General features: G+C 45.8%; 6 protein-coding genes across 6 annotated transcripts; 5 read left to right on the forward strand and 1 right to left on the reverse strand.

The window, feature by feature from the left end:
• Positions 1-363: 363 nt before the first annotated feature.
• N7479_003246 (uncharacterized protein) lies at positions 364-975 on the forward strand (the record flags this gene model as incomplete). Its single annotated transcript, XM_057250943.1, has 1 exon — positions 364-975. The coding sequence occupies one exon, from the start codon at positions 364-366 to the stop codon at positions 973-975; it is 612 nt and encodes a 203-aa protein (XP_057110268.1).
• Positions 976-1,767: 792 nt separating this feature from the next.
• N7479_003247 (uncharacterized protein) lies at positions 1,768-2,187 on the forward strand (the record flags this gene model as incomplete). The annotated part of the gene is made up of 1 exon (XM_057250944.1): positions 1,768-2,187. One exon carries the CDS (start codon positions 1,768-1,770, stop codon positions 2,185-2,187), a length of 420 nt encoding a protein of 139 aa, XP_057110269.1.
• Positions 2,188-2,629: 442 nt separating this feature from the next.
• On the forward strand, positions 2,630-3,409 carry N7479_003248 (uncharacterized protein; the record flags this gene model as incomplete). Its single annotated transcript, XM_057250945.1, has 1 exon — positions 2,630-3,409. One exon carries the CDS (start codon positions 2,630-2,632, stop codon positions 3,407-3,409), a length of 780 nt encoding a protein of 259 aa, XP_057110270.1.
• A 641-nt stretch (positions 3,410-4,050) lies between these two features.
• On the forward strand, positions 4,051-7,619 carry N7479_003249 (uncharacterized protein; the record flags this gene model as incomplete). The annotated part of the gene is made up of 2 exons (XM_057250946.1): positions 4,051-5,026; positions 5,092-7,619. 2 exons carry the CDS (start codon positions 4,051-4,053, stop codon positions 7,617-7,619), a joined length of 3,504 nt encoding a protein of 1,167 aa, XP_057110271.1.
• Positions 7,620-8,255: 636 nt separating this feature from the next.
• On the reverse strand, positions 8,256-10,100 carry N7479_003250 (multicopper oxidase; the record flags this gene model as incomplete). The annotated part of the gene is made up of 1 exon (XM_057250947.1): positions 8,256-10,100. The coding sequence occupies one exon, from the start codon at positions 10,098-10,100 to the stop codon at positions 8,256-8,258; it is 1,845 nt and encodes a 614-aa protein (XP_057110272.1).
• Positions 10,101-11,260: 1,160 nt separating this feature from the next.
• N7479_003251 (FTR1 family protein) lies at positions 11,261-12,446 on the forward strand (the record flags this gene model as incomplete). The annotated part of the gene is made up of 2 exons (XM_057250948.1): positions 11,261-11,554; positions 11,613-12,446. 2 exons carry the CDS (start codon positions 11,261-11,263, stop codon positions 12,444-12,446), a joined length of 1,128 nt encoding a protein of 375 aa, XP_057110273.1.
• Between the last annotated feature and the right edge of the window lie 1,331 nt (positions 12,447-13,777).

Below are 13,777 nucleotides of genomic sequence, written 5' to 3' on the forward strand. Positions count from 1 at the left end.
CATGGTACTTATGTAGAGGTACCTTCTTGACTACGGTAGTATCTACTATGGTGTAGGTACCCGGTACATAGTTTTAATTCCTATTGATACCCCCATGAACAATAGCAAGCACGTGATCTCTATTGAGAACAATAGGTCCCATTCAAGGTTCCCAATTAGGCAAGTCAATGGACCCCTGATGGCCTCTGATTGGCTGTCTATTGATTGTCTATTGATTGTCTTCCTTCCTATTGTTTGTGCCCACCCAAACGAATGAACAAACGCAGGACCTTAAATACCTAGGAAATCCACCAAGTGCACTTCTCTTCTTCACTCTTGTCATATCACCACAAACACTACTAAAATAATAACATCCCACTCACAATGACGCCGCCCTCAGACTCTTTGCGACATCACCTACATAAGCTCGCTGAAGCTCGAGCAAATCGCAATGCTTCTTCTATATCTACCTCTACGCCTGCCTCTACCTCCACCCCAGGCTCAGCTCCCCCTCCATACACATTATCTGTCACGAGACCCAGTGGCACGACTATCATGAGTATCGACCAGCAAGACGTGGATGATCCGTGGGCCTCCCCGATCAATATTTACATCGACAACTCGATCACCGTGACTGGTGATGAAAACACCATCACGGTCTCGTCTTCTGGATCTGACTCTCCCACTGATCCAACCCCTCAGGCAGGCCAGACATCCCCTCGCCTGGCCTCCGTCGCGTCTGTTATCATCGCTTCACTGAGCCGTGCAAATGCCCTCAACGATGATATGGGCTATCCTCGGCCCATCAACATTCGCGCTCTCGCAGGCATTCGGGTGAATGGCAGAAACAACAACATTTGCGTCGGGGGTGAGGCCCAAAAGTTTCGGAGTGAGACTGCTGATGCTGCAACTGGAGCAAGCAATGGACGCAAGCGCCGCGCCAGTTCGGTTCGTATTCTACTTCGTAAAAAGATATTCAAGAAGCTCGATTACTGACTTGGTTAATACAGGAGCCTGTGGGAGCTCCGTCAGCACAACGCCCCCGTTCATCTTGAGAAGGTATTACGAGTTGTTTTGTGAGAAGCTGATTGCCTTTCTCTTTTTGCTTTCAGTACTCTCAGAATTTGGTCACTTTTTGCCTTTGGCTTGCTTAGCGGAGTTTTCAAATATTTGGTTTATTTGTTATTGGTTGATGCCCTGGTATCTTTTTATGAAAGCTGTACATCATTAGGCGATTGTTCTGCGACTTTTCATTTGTTATGGTCGATGTTTTTTTTTGCTTACTTTATGATTATGAAGGCGATGAATGTAGCTTCGAGCCAGATTGAATGCGGGACTTTAAGCCAGTGCTATAAAATGATTGTGCTCGTGTACTAAATCGGCCAAAGATATAGATACATGTAATTTCCTCTGCTTCTAGTTTTCTAACTTGAATCTCAATCCATCTCGAATGCCAACCACGCGTTTCGATATTCTCCACTCGCCCTGAGGTTTCACCTTCAAGAGGAGGAGCGCCTAGAATGGAAATAAGGTGAGTAGCTATACTTGAGCTGCTTGACTACTTCGACTTACCATAACTATTGCTTTTCTCATTTAAATATCTACTTCGGCAAAACATCTATCCGGCCCGATGATCGCCAGTTCCCGGTTCCCCTCAGTCTCTCACCCACGGAATTTGGCCCCGCATGAGCGCATTGTTTTTTTTTTTAAAAAAATACATGTGTACTCACAGCTTGAAAACAATTGTTATTCTCACCTGATAGTAAGGTTCTGGTTTTCTCTCAGATCATGACACGTCGTCACCTTCGCGGAGGAGAAGCGATCACTTATTCTTTCGCCAAGAATGAGGAGACAAACATACTTCACCAGCTTGGTTACTACGACCAACAACGCCGCTTCCTTTCATATCTCAATGACAGACGCGAGTGGATGAAAGCTGTTGTTGCTCAACACCTGGGCCTGAACTCAACCGATGGGTGCTATGTGGCAAAGATAGAAGCCTGGCTCTGTGGCGGGTTTAATGTCTGCATTCCTATCTCCATTCAGGGTAGTGGGAAACTACCAGGACAACAGGTCGTACTCAGATTTGCGCTTCCTTATCGTACTGGCGATAATTTTAGACCCGGCAACGGGGACGAAAAGATACAATGTGAAGCTGGCACATACGCATGGCTCCAACATAATTGTCCAGATGTCCCAATTCCATAGTTGTATGGCTTCGCGCTGTCTACAGGTGAAACAGTATGAGCCCAATCCCTTTTCTAGATAAATCTAATTTTGGGAAGTAGTTTACAAAACTGGACCAATTGCCCTTTTTGAGCCGTTGCTTCCAATCCATACGGCGCCTGTTACCGTACTGGTTTCACTTCCCAGTACCTTCAAACTATATCTGCCATCCAAATCAGACAGAAAAACCTTCACCTCGTGTTACCAGTACCGGATACTTATTGCTACAATACATCGAAGAAGCGCAAGGAAGAATGCTTTCGAAGACCTGGGCTGAGAAACGACAAGACAGCGAGTTGCGGCTTAATCTCTTCCGGGATTGTCTCGTATCTTGCTGAGTCTCAGCAAAACACCCTTGCCTCGCATTGGTTCATTCCTTATTGACAAAGAAGGGTTCCTGACCCTAAGCAATCGCCCTCTTTCAATGGAGCTCCAGTACCTAGAGAACGAGAACATTCCAACCGAAATGCCGCGTGACTATACGTACAACACGGTCGAGTCTTGCGTGATGGATATCTTACGAGTCCACGACAACCGTTTACGAAATCAACCTAATGCTGCCAATAATGTAGGCGATTGCATTTATCAGATATCAGCACTGACGGCAATGCGAACTCTAATTCCACTGTTTTTCCGTCGAAATTTGTGTCGTGGGCCTTTTGTTCTCACACTTACAGATCTCAACCAAAACAACATTTTTGTTGATGACAAGTGGCATATTACTTGTCTGGTCGATCTGGAATGGGCCTGTTCCCGCCCTATTGAAATGGTCGAACCTCCTTACTGGTTGACTAATCAAGATGTTAGCCATATCGAAATTGATCAATTTGATGTAGTTCGCAAGGAAATGATGTCTGTCCTGAAGGACGAGGAGAAAAAAACGTCCAGCAGCATCCTGCCAACGGAAGTTGGTAGGACACCACTACTACTATCAGAGGTCATGGAACAAGCTTGGAAAACTGGGACATTTTGGTATTCTCTGGCACTCTCTAGTCCAACGGGCTTGTTCCATCTGTTTTATTCGCATATACAACCCTTGATGTCTACGGATTACTCGAATGAATTTCGTCAAACCATGCCCTTCTACTGGAGAAAGGACGTGGCAAAATTCGTGCTGGGAAAGCTTGTTGATAAGAAGAAATATGACATTGAGCTTCAACAAGCTTTTGCTACAAGAAGCTTCCAAAGATACCCAGCTTACTAAGGAATCTGTAATAGTAATTCAGGTATTTTAATTTTCTACCCATCCAAAATCAGGCACCAATGACAAAATACAGTCTATTTATCACTGGCCGCTATGCCCCTTCGTACGCTAGTGCTATTTTATAATTCACCAGAGCAAAAGACCGTTGGCCTTCGAAAGGTATTGCTTGGTATTTGACCATATAATTACGGTTGTGTATTTACAGCGTACAGTAAGTTCACTCGCTAGCAGAATCAGATTTGTTTCGCTCTACAGCAGTTCACCGAGAAAACTATGTAAGTTGGTTCTTATTTATTGCATACATAACTGAAATTCGGTCTAGTGCTTTGAAGTGGGAAAAGATCTCTGATTTTCAAGGCGCTAGTAGAGTCTGCGTGGAGTGGCTGATTGAGGGATTCGGTAGGGCACGCCTCGCATTCTCTTGGCGAAGCAACCTGTTACCACCAATAGTATTTCTTTTTTTATTTTTTTTTTGCGCCCGCTACTGTGCTTCGTGTCTAGCATGAGGCTGAGCTTTGGGGGCTCTCCCTTCCGCCTATAATGCCAGCATTTCTCTCATCCTCAATAGAGTTCAAACTCATCGTCTCCTACTTCCTTCGGCGTCTGCAAGATTCTATCGTGAGCGTGAAAAGATCTTTGACATGGCCTGTCCCCCACGAGAAACGTTCCAAATCGGTTGGATATGTGCCCTGCCGATCGAGGCCGCCGCAGCGAAGGAAATGCTAGATGAAAGCTTTGGCATTCTCGATGTACAGGATCTAGCCGATACAAACACCTATTCACTAGGTCGAATCGGCAAACACTATGTCGCGATCGCCTGCCTCCCTGGAGGTCAATATGGAACTACATCGGCCACCATGGTCGCAAACAATATGGTCCGCACATTTTCAAAATCGCTCCGGATCGGGTTGATGGTTGGTGTCGCAGGCGGAACACCATCGGCTGCTCATGATATTCGGCTTGGCGATGTCGTGATTAGCTATCCAACGGGCACTTGCGGCGGTGTAGTTCAGTATGATATGGGAAAAGTCGGTTTGAATGGAGAGTTCGATCGAACTGGCTCTTTGAATAGCCCTCCTAGATCGCTATTAGCAGCGGTCGGGACGATGAGGGCTGCCGAGCTGACAGATAACCCTCTGTTTCCCGAATATCTTTCAAGGGCGATCGGAAGGAACGATCGAACTCGGAAAAACCTCGGTCGACCTGAAACACAACAGGACCGATTTTTCAAGTGCGACTATGATCATCCCATAACTGCGAGTAGCTGTGATGTTTGTCCAGTAGAATGTGAGGAGACGAGGAGCGAACGCCAGAGCAGGGATCCACAACTACACTATGGTATCATTGCGTCTGGGAATTCTGTTATTAAGCATGGAAGAACCCGGGAGAAGCTGAGGCTGAGCACTGGGGCACTGTGCTTTGAGATGGAGGCAGCGGGGTTGATGCAAGACTTTCCTTGTATTGTTATCCGTGGGATTTGCGATTATGCTGATTCGCATAAGAACAAACAGTGGCAAGGGTACGCAGCTTTAGCAGCGGCGTCGTATGCTAAGGAGCTGCTAGGTTATATACCAATGGGCTGTGTTGCGCAAGAGAGCTTGGCAGCAGATACGTGTAGTAAGTGAACTCGATATTAGCTTAGTCTCGAACTAAGAGTGGCTTACTTATATGGCTGTATATAGATGAATTGAAACATGAAGTCCAAGGCACGAATAAACGCCTAGACCGTGTATACAACCAACAAGAACAATATCGCCGTGAGAAGGTCACTAGAGCTTTAACAGATCAGCAGCACCGTTGTCACCGAGCTTTTAAGATATCAAATTACGAGGAACAAATGAATATAAATCCAATAAGAGCTCAGGGAACCTGTCAATGGGTATTCCAAAGCTTTGAATATATCCGTTGGCGAGAATCTTACTCTAATGATCTCCTCTGGATCTCAGCTGATCCTGGCTGCGGGAAATCTGTACTGGCCAGATCGATCATCGATAACCACTTGCGAACTTCTAGACCTATAGTGACAATCTGTTACTTTTTCTTCAAGGACAACGACGAACAAAACCACCTTTCTGCGGCACTGTGCTCAGTACTCCATCAACTCTTTAGCCAGCGGCCCCATCTATTGGATCATGCTATACTGCCCTGGGAAAAGAACGGAGACAGACTCCAACAAGAGGTTGATGAGCTCTGGCGGGTCTTTACAACGGCAACATCAGCTGACTTATCAAACAAAACGATTTGTATATTTGATACGCTTGATGAATGTCGTGAGATTGATCAGGACCGATTGATTGAGAAGCTGCGGCTCTTTCGTCGCCAGCCGTGTTCGTCGACACAGGGTACCTGTTTGAAATTTCTTGTCACCAGTCGGCCCTATAACCAAATCCAGAATCGCTTCCGGGAGATCACAGAATCTTTCCCACACCTACACTTGAAGGGGGAGGATAAAAATGACCAAATCCACGAAGAGATAAATCTAGTTGTGAAGATACAAGTAAAGGAGCTGGCCGATACAGCATTATTGTCAATAAATACACAGCAGCGACTCGAGGAACAGCTTTTACAAATGAAACACCGCACTTATCTTTGGCTATATTTAGCTATTGATGATATTCGATCTACACTCGAGAATAGCCTTCGTCCTGATGAGGAGTCAATCCGAATGATACCTTCCTCGGTGAGCAAGGCATATGAAAAGATTATTGATCGAGTCCCTCTTGGCCAGATAAAAACTGCGAGAATGATCTTGCAAATTATTGTTGGAGCAAGGCGTCCTTTGACATTAGCGGAAATGGCTATGGCCCTTGGAATAGCTATCCGACCTCAATCACAGACTACAGCACAGGCCGGACTATGTCCCCTGCAGATAGAGACAAAGCTCCGTCGGTTATGTGGCCTATTTGTTTTTATCAACAACTCTAAAATCTACCTCATTCATGAGACAGCAAGAGAATTCCTTATCCAAAAGGCCACTTTGAATAATATTGATTCTATATACCCGTTCAGTCTCGGTGAAACTGACGACCTAATGGCCAATATCTGTTTGCGATACTTGTTGATGGATGATCTTGAAGACGAGGAAGACAAGTTGAGCTCTGACACTCGAAGCCTTCTGAGATATTCAGCATTATATTGGCCTGACCACGTACGTGAAATGGCTTCTACTTCTGACAAAGAATTGACCGACCGGGTGCATCGATTATATGATATCACTGGAAAAAGGTTTTTTCTCTGGTTTCCTATTCTTTGGAAGGCAGCTAGGCCATATATGCGCGTGCCTACAATGAGTGCGCTGCAACTAGCAGCATTCAATGGCCATGAGAAGGAGGCTCACCTTCTGCTTTGTCAAGATAAAGGAAACATCAATACAGCAGATGATACGGGGACATACCCGCTTATGTATGCTTCAATCTATGGATATGACAAGGTTGTGCAGGTCCTGCTAGAACAGGGAGCCGATGTCAATGCCGAGGGTGGTCACTATAGAAATGCCCTCCAAGCTGCTTGTTCCAGCGGGTACGACAATATCGCGCAGATGTTGCTAAAGTGGGGAGCTAATGTCAATGCTCAGCATGATCTCTATGGAAATGCCCTCAAGGCTGCTTGTTCCGGTGGACATAACAATATTGCACAGATGCTGCTAGAGTGGGGAGCCGATGTAAATGCCGAAGGCGGTCGCTATGGAAATGCCCTCCATGCTGCTTGTTCCAGCGGACACGATAGTATCGTGCAGACACTGCTAGAGTGCGGAGCTGATGTCAATGCTGAGGGCGGTCGCTATAGAAATGCGCTCCAAGCTGCTTGTTCCAGCGGACACGACAATATCGCGCAGATGTTGCTAAAGTGGGGAGCTAATGTCAACGTACAAGACAATCGATATGGCAATGCTCTCCAGGCTGCCTGTTTTGGTGGACACGACAATATAGTGCAGATGCTGCTAGAGCGGGGAGCCAATGTCAACGCCCAAGGTGGTCGCTATGGAAATGCACTCCAGGCTGCTCGTTCCGGCGGACACGATAGAATCGCGCAGATGCTGCTAGACTGGGGAGCTTTTGTCAAAGTACAAGAGGATGGCTATGACTATGCCCCCCGGGCTGCTGAACACTCTGCAAGTCCCTTGGGGTCTATTGGTACCTTGATTACTACTCATGTCCCACAGGTGCTGCGAGAGCGGGAATTTGATGTTAACGCGTTTTATATCGTATAAAGTCCTTGCTCCAAAGCTCTTAAGCGAGCTAGCTGGATTTGGTTCAAGTAGCGAAGAAAGGATGTACTTAACTATTATGATTTAAATACTGTGTGTTCAAAATAGGATATCCTACATACGTTTTATGATACCTACCTTGCAATTTCAGAATATGCAGAAATACCAGATATACCAGGCACTGCGTAAATGGTGAAAGTTGCTTGTTATTTTTGTATGACGATCTTTAAAATTCCATAGTAATCTACAGAGGTACAGGGCGTCCTGAACCTAGTGCTTCCACCTCTAGTTTCTGATTGTTTCTTAAGTCTTTATTATTAAGCTACATTATTACATTTTAAGTATTTTCCGTGTGTTCTTGGGCTCAGCCTGCATTGTTTCTGTGAGTCAGCAGATTGCCGGTAAACACTATGCTTTTGAATGGGTATGTCTAGGATAGCCTAGGATAATCTGTCTAGCTAATACTATAAGACATAGTGATATGCAGTCCTGAATTTCAATCAAATGCATACTGTCTGGTATTTTCACTCAAGTCCGAACATCTAAGTATCCAGCATAACGAAATTAAAGTACAAAACTATATAGCAACGGTCTTACCAGTCACTACCCATTACAAAGATCACAACTAGCTTTCTAATCCTAGTATACCCTGGTTTCCATTTCCGTGGAAGTATTGTCATCTGACTCTGGCTTTCTCACAGGGGACTTCAGACCAGACATTCCATAAATCGAAATGGCAACCATTCCCATGATTGCACAAATGCAAGAGAATACCAGGGCGACGATTCCACGGGCGGTGAATCCAGCTGGGATGAACCCGGGGGGCTTGTTCTCTCCCTTCAGGTTGAGATAATCCTCCGCGTTGGCAGCGGCATTGCCCTCATATGGCACGCCGGCAGCCTCACAGACCTTGATATGATCATCAGGAATGACGAGGTTATTTTGAAGCTCAAGAGGAGCCTCGATGAACGTCATCGCAAGACCTTGCATCATGTGCCAGTCAATGTGGCAGTGGAAGAGCCAGACACCGGGGTTGTCAGCGAGGAAACGGATGACATAGTATCCACCGGGAGGAAGGACGAAAGTATCACGACGCGCGGGATACACCGGGAACTCGGTATGATTTGAGGGATCAAAGGTAGCGAACTCGGTGCCCTCACTGTAGTCGTAGAAGTTCTCACCGTATGATGGGAATCGATCCAAGAGTTGGAATGCATGACCGTGCAAGTGGAAGGGGTGGGTGCCCGAGTCTTGGTTGCTGAGAATAATCTCCACAACATCGTCTTTCTCGAGAACTACGGACTGAGTATACTCGCCGTACACTGTCGCATCAGTTGCGAGGTCACCGGCGGACATAACAGTGTAGAGTGTGGGGACCTTTGGCTTGGTGTAGCTGTGGTCATTCAGCAGGCCGTATCCCATACCGTTGTCGAGATTGTCCATGACCAGAGTGAGCTCGATGGTCTGCTTGGGGTTTTTGTATAGCGCCACGCGATCGTGTGGCACGAGGGTCATATCGTCAAAGGGGTAGAGTTCCGACGAGTCTTCCACGGGCATTGTCACCTCGTTGTGAGGGGCACTGGGGTTGTACTCGAGCCAATTCGTTTGATTGAGCAAAAGGTCAGGCGTGATCAAATCAAGGAGAGATGAATCGGCTACCATAGCCATACCATAGTTCTTTTCGGTTGAATTTTTCATCGTCACCAAGACAGAGTAACGCTGGGCAGCAGAAAGGTACAAAATATCTGCTTCTGTCTCATCGACATAGATACCATCAATTTCGACGATGCGCATCTGATGGTCTTCAATCCAGAAGTATTGACCAACAAAGGTGGCGATGTTGATGAGTCGAAGGAGGTAGGTCTTGCCAGCCTGAACAGGGTAGCTTTGGCTGACCGAGTTGTTGAACAAGAAAGAGTTGGGGATGGGCTCGGCTCCAGTAGGGTTATACAAGGACATGAACTCAGGTCCGATGTCCTCGGTCATGTCATGGTACCAATCAGTCATTGTGAGGACCATCTCTTCATCGTAGTCATCGTAGAAGTAGGACTCCTCATCATGGACAATGAAGGGTGCTCGGTAACCATCGGGATAGCAGTAATCCGTATGACAGTGATACCAGTATGTGCCGTTTTGATTGACCGTAAAGTCGTAGGTCATGCTTGACCCTGGGCCTACTGGACACTGCGTGACCATAGAAGGTCCATCCATGTCGTTGGTCCCGGTCTGGTACATTCCGTGCCAGTGAATGGATGTAGTTTTGTCGCCGAGACCATTGTGCATGTTGACCACCACACGGTCTCCTTTGTTCACATCAACGGTTGGGAGAGGCCATTGATTATTGATGCCGATGACTTTGCGTTCAGCAAGGCCATCTGGATTTGCCATCACCCATGTGACATTCCAGTCAAATGTATGTGTCACTGCCTGGCAGCATCCGGACAGGAGCTGGAAAGCTCCCAGCAGAACAATGGAATTCCGCATTTTTGAATTGCAGAACAGAAACTGTCCAGAGAAACGAGGAGTTGTTCGGGGGATTGTTCAGGCTCCTGGGCCAAGGGATAGTTATTGTACTCTTCCATGGCGCTTTTTTTTTCTTCCGGATGCTGTCCAATCTAATTTCCCGATCACACCGACATGGGTCGACTTGGCAATTCCATGTCTGGGATGTCAAAAAGACGTTCAATTAAATTAGCGTGGTGGAGTTCGAAGTCTGATTGATACTCGGCTTTCATTTCCTAATCTGATCAGCATACGAGTCTCAACGTATTGGTTAGGGTTAAGGGTCTCGGAACTGATTGATAAAATGCCAAACGTGCAATCACATTCCACTAGGCCCACTTTGATATCCACTTCTGTAGCCCACTTTTACCCTTTCCCTTAAGTCCGAGGTATGAGAAAAGCTTGCATTCATTGCCGAGGTCTTGTTGCCAAGACTTCTCCGTGCCAAGAAAACACACCCTGCCAAGAAATAGACCCTAGAGGGAAGTTTAAGTAAATTCCGGCGAAAAGAGAAAAGAGTTGATGCAAGAAAAAAAAAAGGAGAGGAAATTTTTGTGAAAGCGAGAAAACAAGTGCAAGAAAGAAAATATTATAGGGTATCTAGGTATATTTGAAGATATCAAAAAGTTATGGTTATCAGATCTAGCAAACAAACACTTGGAACGCTAGGAACGCTAGGAACGCCAGGAACGCCAGGAACGCCAGAGCTTCACCAACTTCACCAAATTCTTCCGATGCCTTCCACATTAGGAGCTATTACGTTTGTGAGTCATGTTCACATTCCCACAATTATATTTCCTTCTCGCTTTTTTTTACTCGTTCTAAGCGAATGTTGACATTTTCGGGATATGTTATCAATCTCCGAACGGATTGGAACAGTGGCCAACACTCGAGTGGGGTGAGAGAAAAAAAAAAAGAATATTCGTCTCGTAATAATGAGTTTCAACAAAATATCGGTGTCCAGTAGTCCGTGATTTCCGAGCAGTGAGTATAGATTATTGACTAGCCTGAATCAGAAGGTCAAGGTCTGGACGGCCCGTGGTCATCAGATATGCATCGGGGTTGTTTAAAATAAAAGCACATGAGAGAAAACATTCCTCGCTTTTTCTCATCATCTACTATCTTCTTACCCCATTTGCACAATGGTCAACGTTTTTTCCGTGCAGGTGTTCTTCATTGTCTTTCGAGAATGTCTCGAGGCAGTCATCATTATCTCTGTGCTTCTGTCTTTCCTCAAGCAATGTTTGGGCCAGCCAGGCCAAGACCAAGCGGTCTATAAACGACTACGAAAGCAGGTTTGGCTGGGGTCGGTTATAGGTGTGATATGCTGTATATGTATCGGAGCCATCTTCATCGGCCTCTTTTACGGCTTGGGCCACGATGCTTGGGCAGATTCGGAGGAGTTGTGGGAAGGTATCTTCTATCTGATTGCCACGGTAAGTTCGATTGATACCCGAGATCATACCAAATGAATGAAGCTAATCAATATACAAGATCATGATCACCATCATGGGCCTCGCTCTTCTCCGAATCAACAAGACCAGGGAGAAGTGGCGTGTCAAGATTGCAAAGTCCCTGATTGAAAAGAAGGAAGGAAAGTCACGGTGGATGCGCAGTGACTGGGGCCGCCGCTATGCCATGTTCATCTTGCCCTTCATTACAACCATGCGTGAGGGTGTCGAAGCTGTGGTCTTTGTTGGTGGTGTATCCCTCGGATACCCTGCTACTGCTTTCCCCCTCCCAGTCATTACTGGAATCATGGCTGGATTGCTCGCTGGTTGGTTGATTTACCGTGGAGGAAATGTCATGTCGATCCAGATCTTCCTTATCGCCTCAACCTGTGTTCTCTACCTCATTTCGGCCGGCATGTTCTCCAAGGCCATCTGGAGTTTGCAGTACTACCAGTTTGTGCTTGGGGTGGGCAGTGATGTTGGTGAAACAGGCTCTGGTGCCGGCTCCTACAATATCCTCCAGACCGTTTGGCACGTCAACTGTTGCAACGCTGAGCTCGATAATGGTTGGGACATCTTCCAGTCCATTCTGGGATGGCAAAATACCGGTACTTATGGATCTGTCATTGGATACAACGTCTACTGGATCTTCATCATGGCCTGCATCGCCTGGATGTTGTACGAAGAGCGTACCGGGCGAGCTCCCCTGGCAAACAGCTTCTGGAGCTTGATGGCGCATGTACCCGGCTTCAAGAACATTGCCAAGAAGAAGTTGGAAGGAATGAACTTCAATGATGATACCGCAGTGGGACAGATCAATTCGACCATTTTCCAAGAATCTATCGTTGTGACAGAGACGGTGCAGCCCAGCAAATGAGTTAGACATATATATACTCTTTGATTCTGTGGGCTCTTGAACACTGGTGATTGGATGTGGGGGTTCGTATGAACAGGTGAATCTACGGAGTGTTGGTTGGTTTCTTTTCTACAAAATGGAGAATGGATTGTTTGGATTACATGAATCGAAGCCGTCAATAGATAATATACAAGAATAGTAGGCTGCTTGTGCGGCCGTTTAGTCGTTTTTGCAGACTTTTCAGTAGTCCTTATGGTAGTTGTCTTTTCCGATGTAATGTGGGTTTAGATCTCGGGATACGAAGGGTTAGCTGCAAGATATATGGAGTTTGCCATAAATGACATTTATATTTGATATATAATCAAGATGAGATTGAGTCCTTTTGCTATACTTAAAATACATATACATGACTGTTTCTGTGCAAATATGTGACCTTAAACTCCGTAAGTAGTATTAAGATATTGAGACTACACTGTGATACTGTGATCATGTGACCATATGACCCTGCGACTGTCCACATCTTGCCTAAGCCTTAGTGGGTCGTGTGCACTATTGCCCGAATTGGGAATCATTCTGCGAAGAGCCCCACAATGTATAAGACCCGAGATTGACTTATCCGACCCGAGATACCCGAAGCCGAGTTATGTACATCCTTGTGTAATCTACCAGCCCTACTAGCTGGGCACAAGCTTATACCCGAGTGATCCGCTGTAGCCCCGAGGTACAATCAGATAACTCAATTTAGGTGCTCTTCGTTCTATTCTTGAAAAGAACCTTGTGGATCTGCTATTCGGAAATGGATATGGAAAAGAGATAGTATCAGTTAGGGCGAAAAAGAAAACCCAAATAAACTGCGTGGAAAGAACGTTGCGATATATATCTGGCGTCAGTAGCTTGTCTAACAAAGGATTTTGTTAATATTGCTCGCATTTCGTGTATAGGAGGGGTTTTCTTCTTCTTGGTTATTGACCGAGCTTGTTCAGTCATTTAATCACAGGCTACAGTGGTCGAGTTTCCTGAAATTCATCCTACAGCCTATGACCATTCGCGACAATCCATCTACGGGTCCATCCATTTAGTTGTCTAGATTTTTAGATATTGTAAAGTCAATTGTAACCAATTTTTCATTTTTACGCCTTGGCATGGTGTGAGGCTTGCTATATTGAACTACCTCGGAAGTTTCCGTTATCAATCTATATAGAAATATTCGAAGACTAACGCTCTGGAATATATGGGGCGGCCAACAATCACAAATTTGGATACACCAGGCTAGTCAACCATGGGACCATCTGCCGGGAGATTTCAGGGATCTCAAATTCGGCTATTACAACCGTTTTTTTATAGGGCCAGGC

The sequence above is a fragment of the Penicillium vulpinum genome, assembly GCF_028829585.1.
Source record: "Penicillium vulpinum strain IBT 29486 chromosome Unknown utg000002l_segment0_segment0, whole genome shotgun sequence".
Taxonomy (NCBI): Eukaryota; Fungi; Ascomycota; class Eurotiomycetes; order Eurotiales; family Aspergillaceae; genus Penicillium; species Penicillium vulpinum.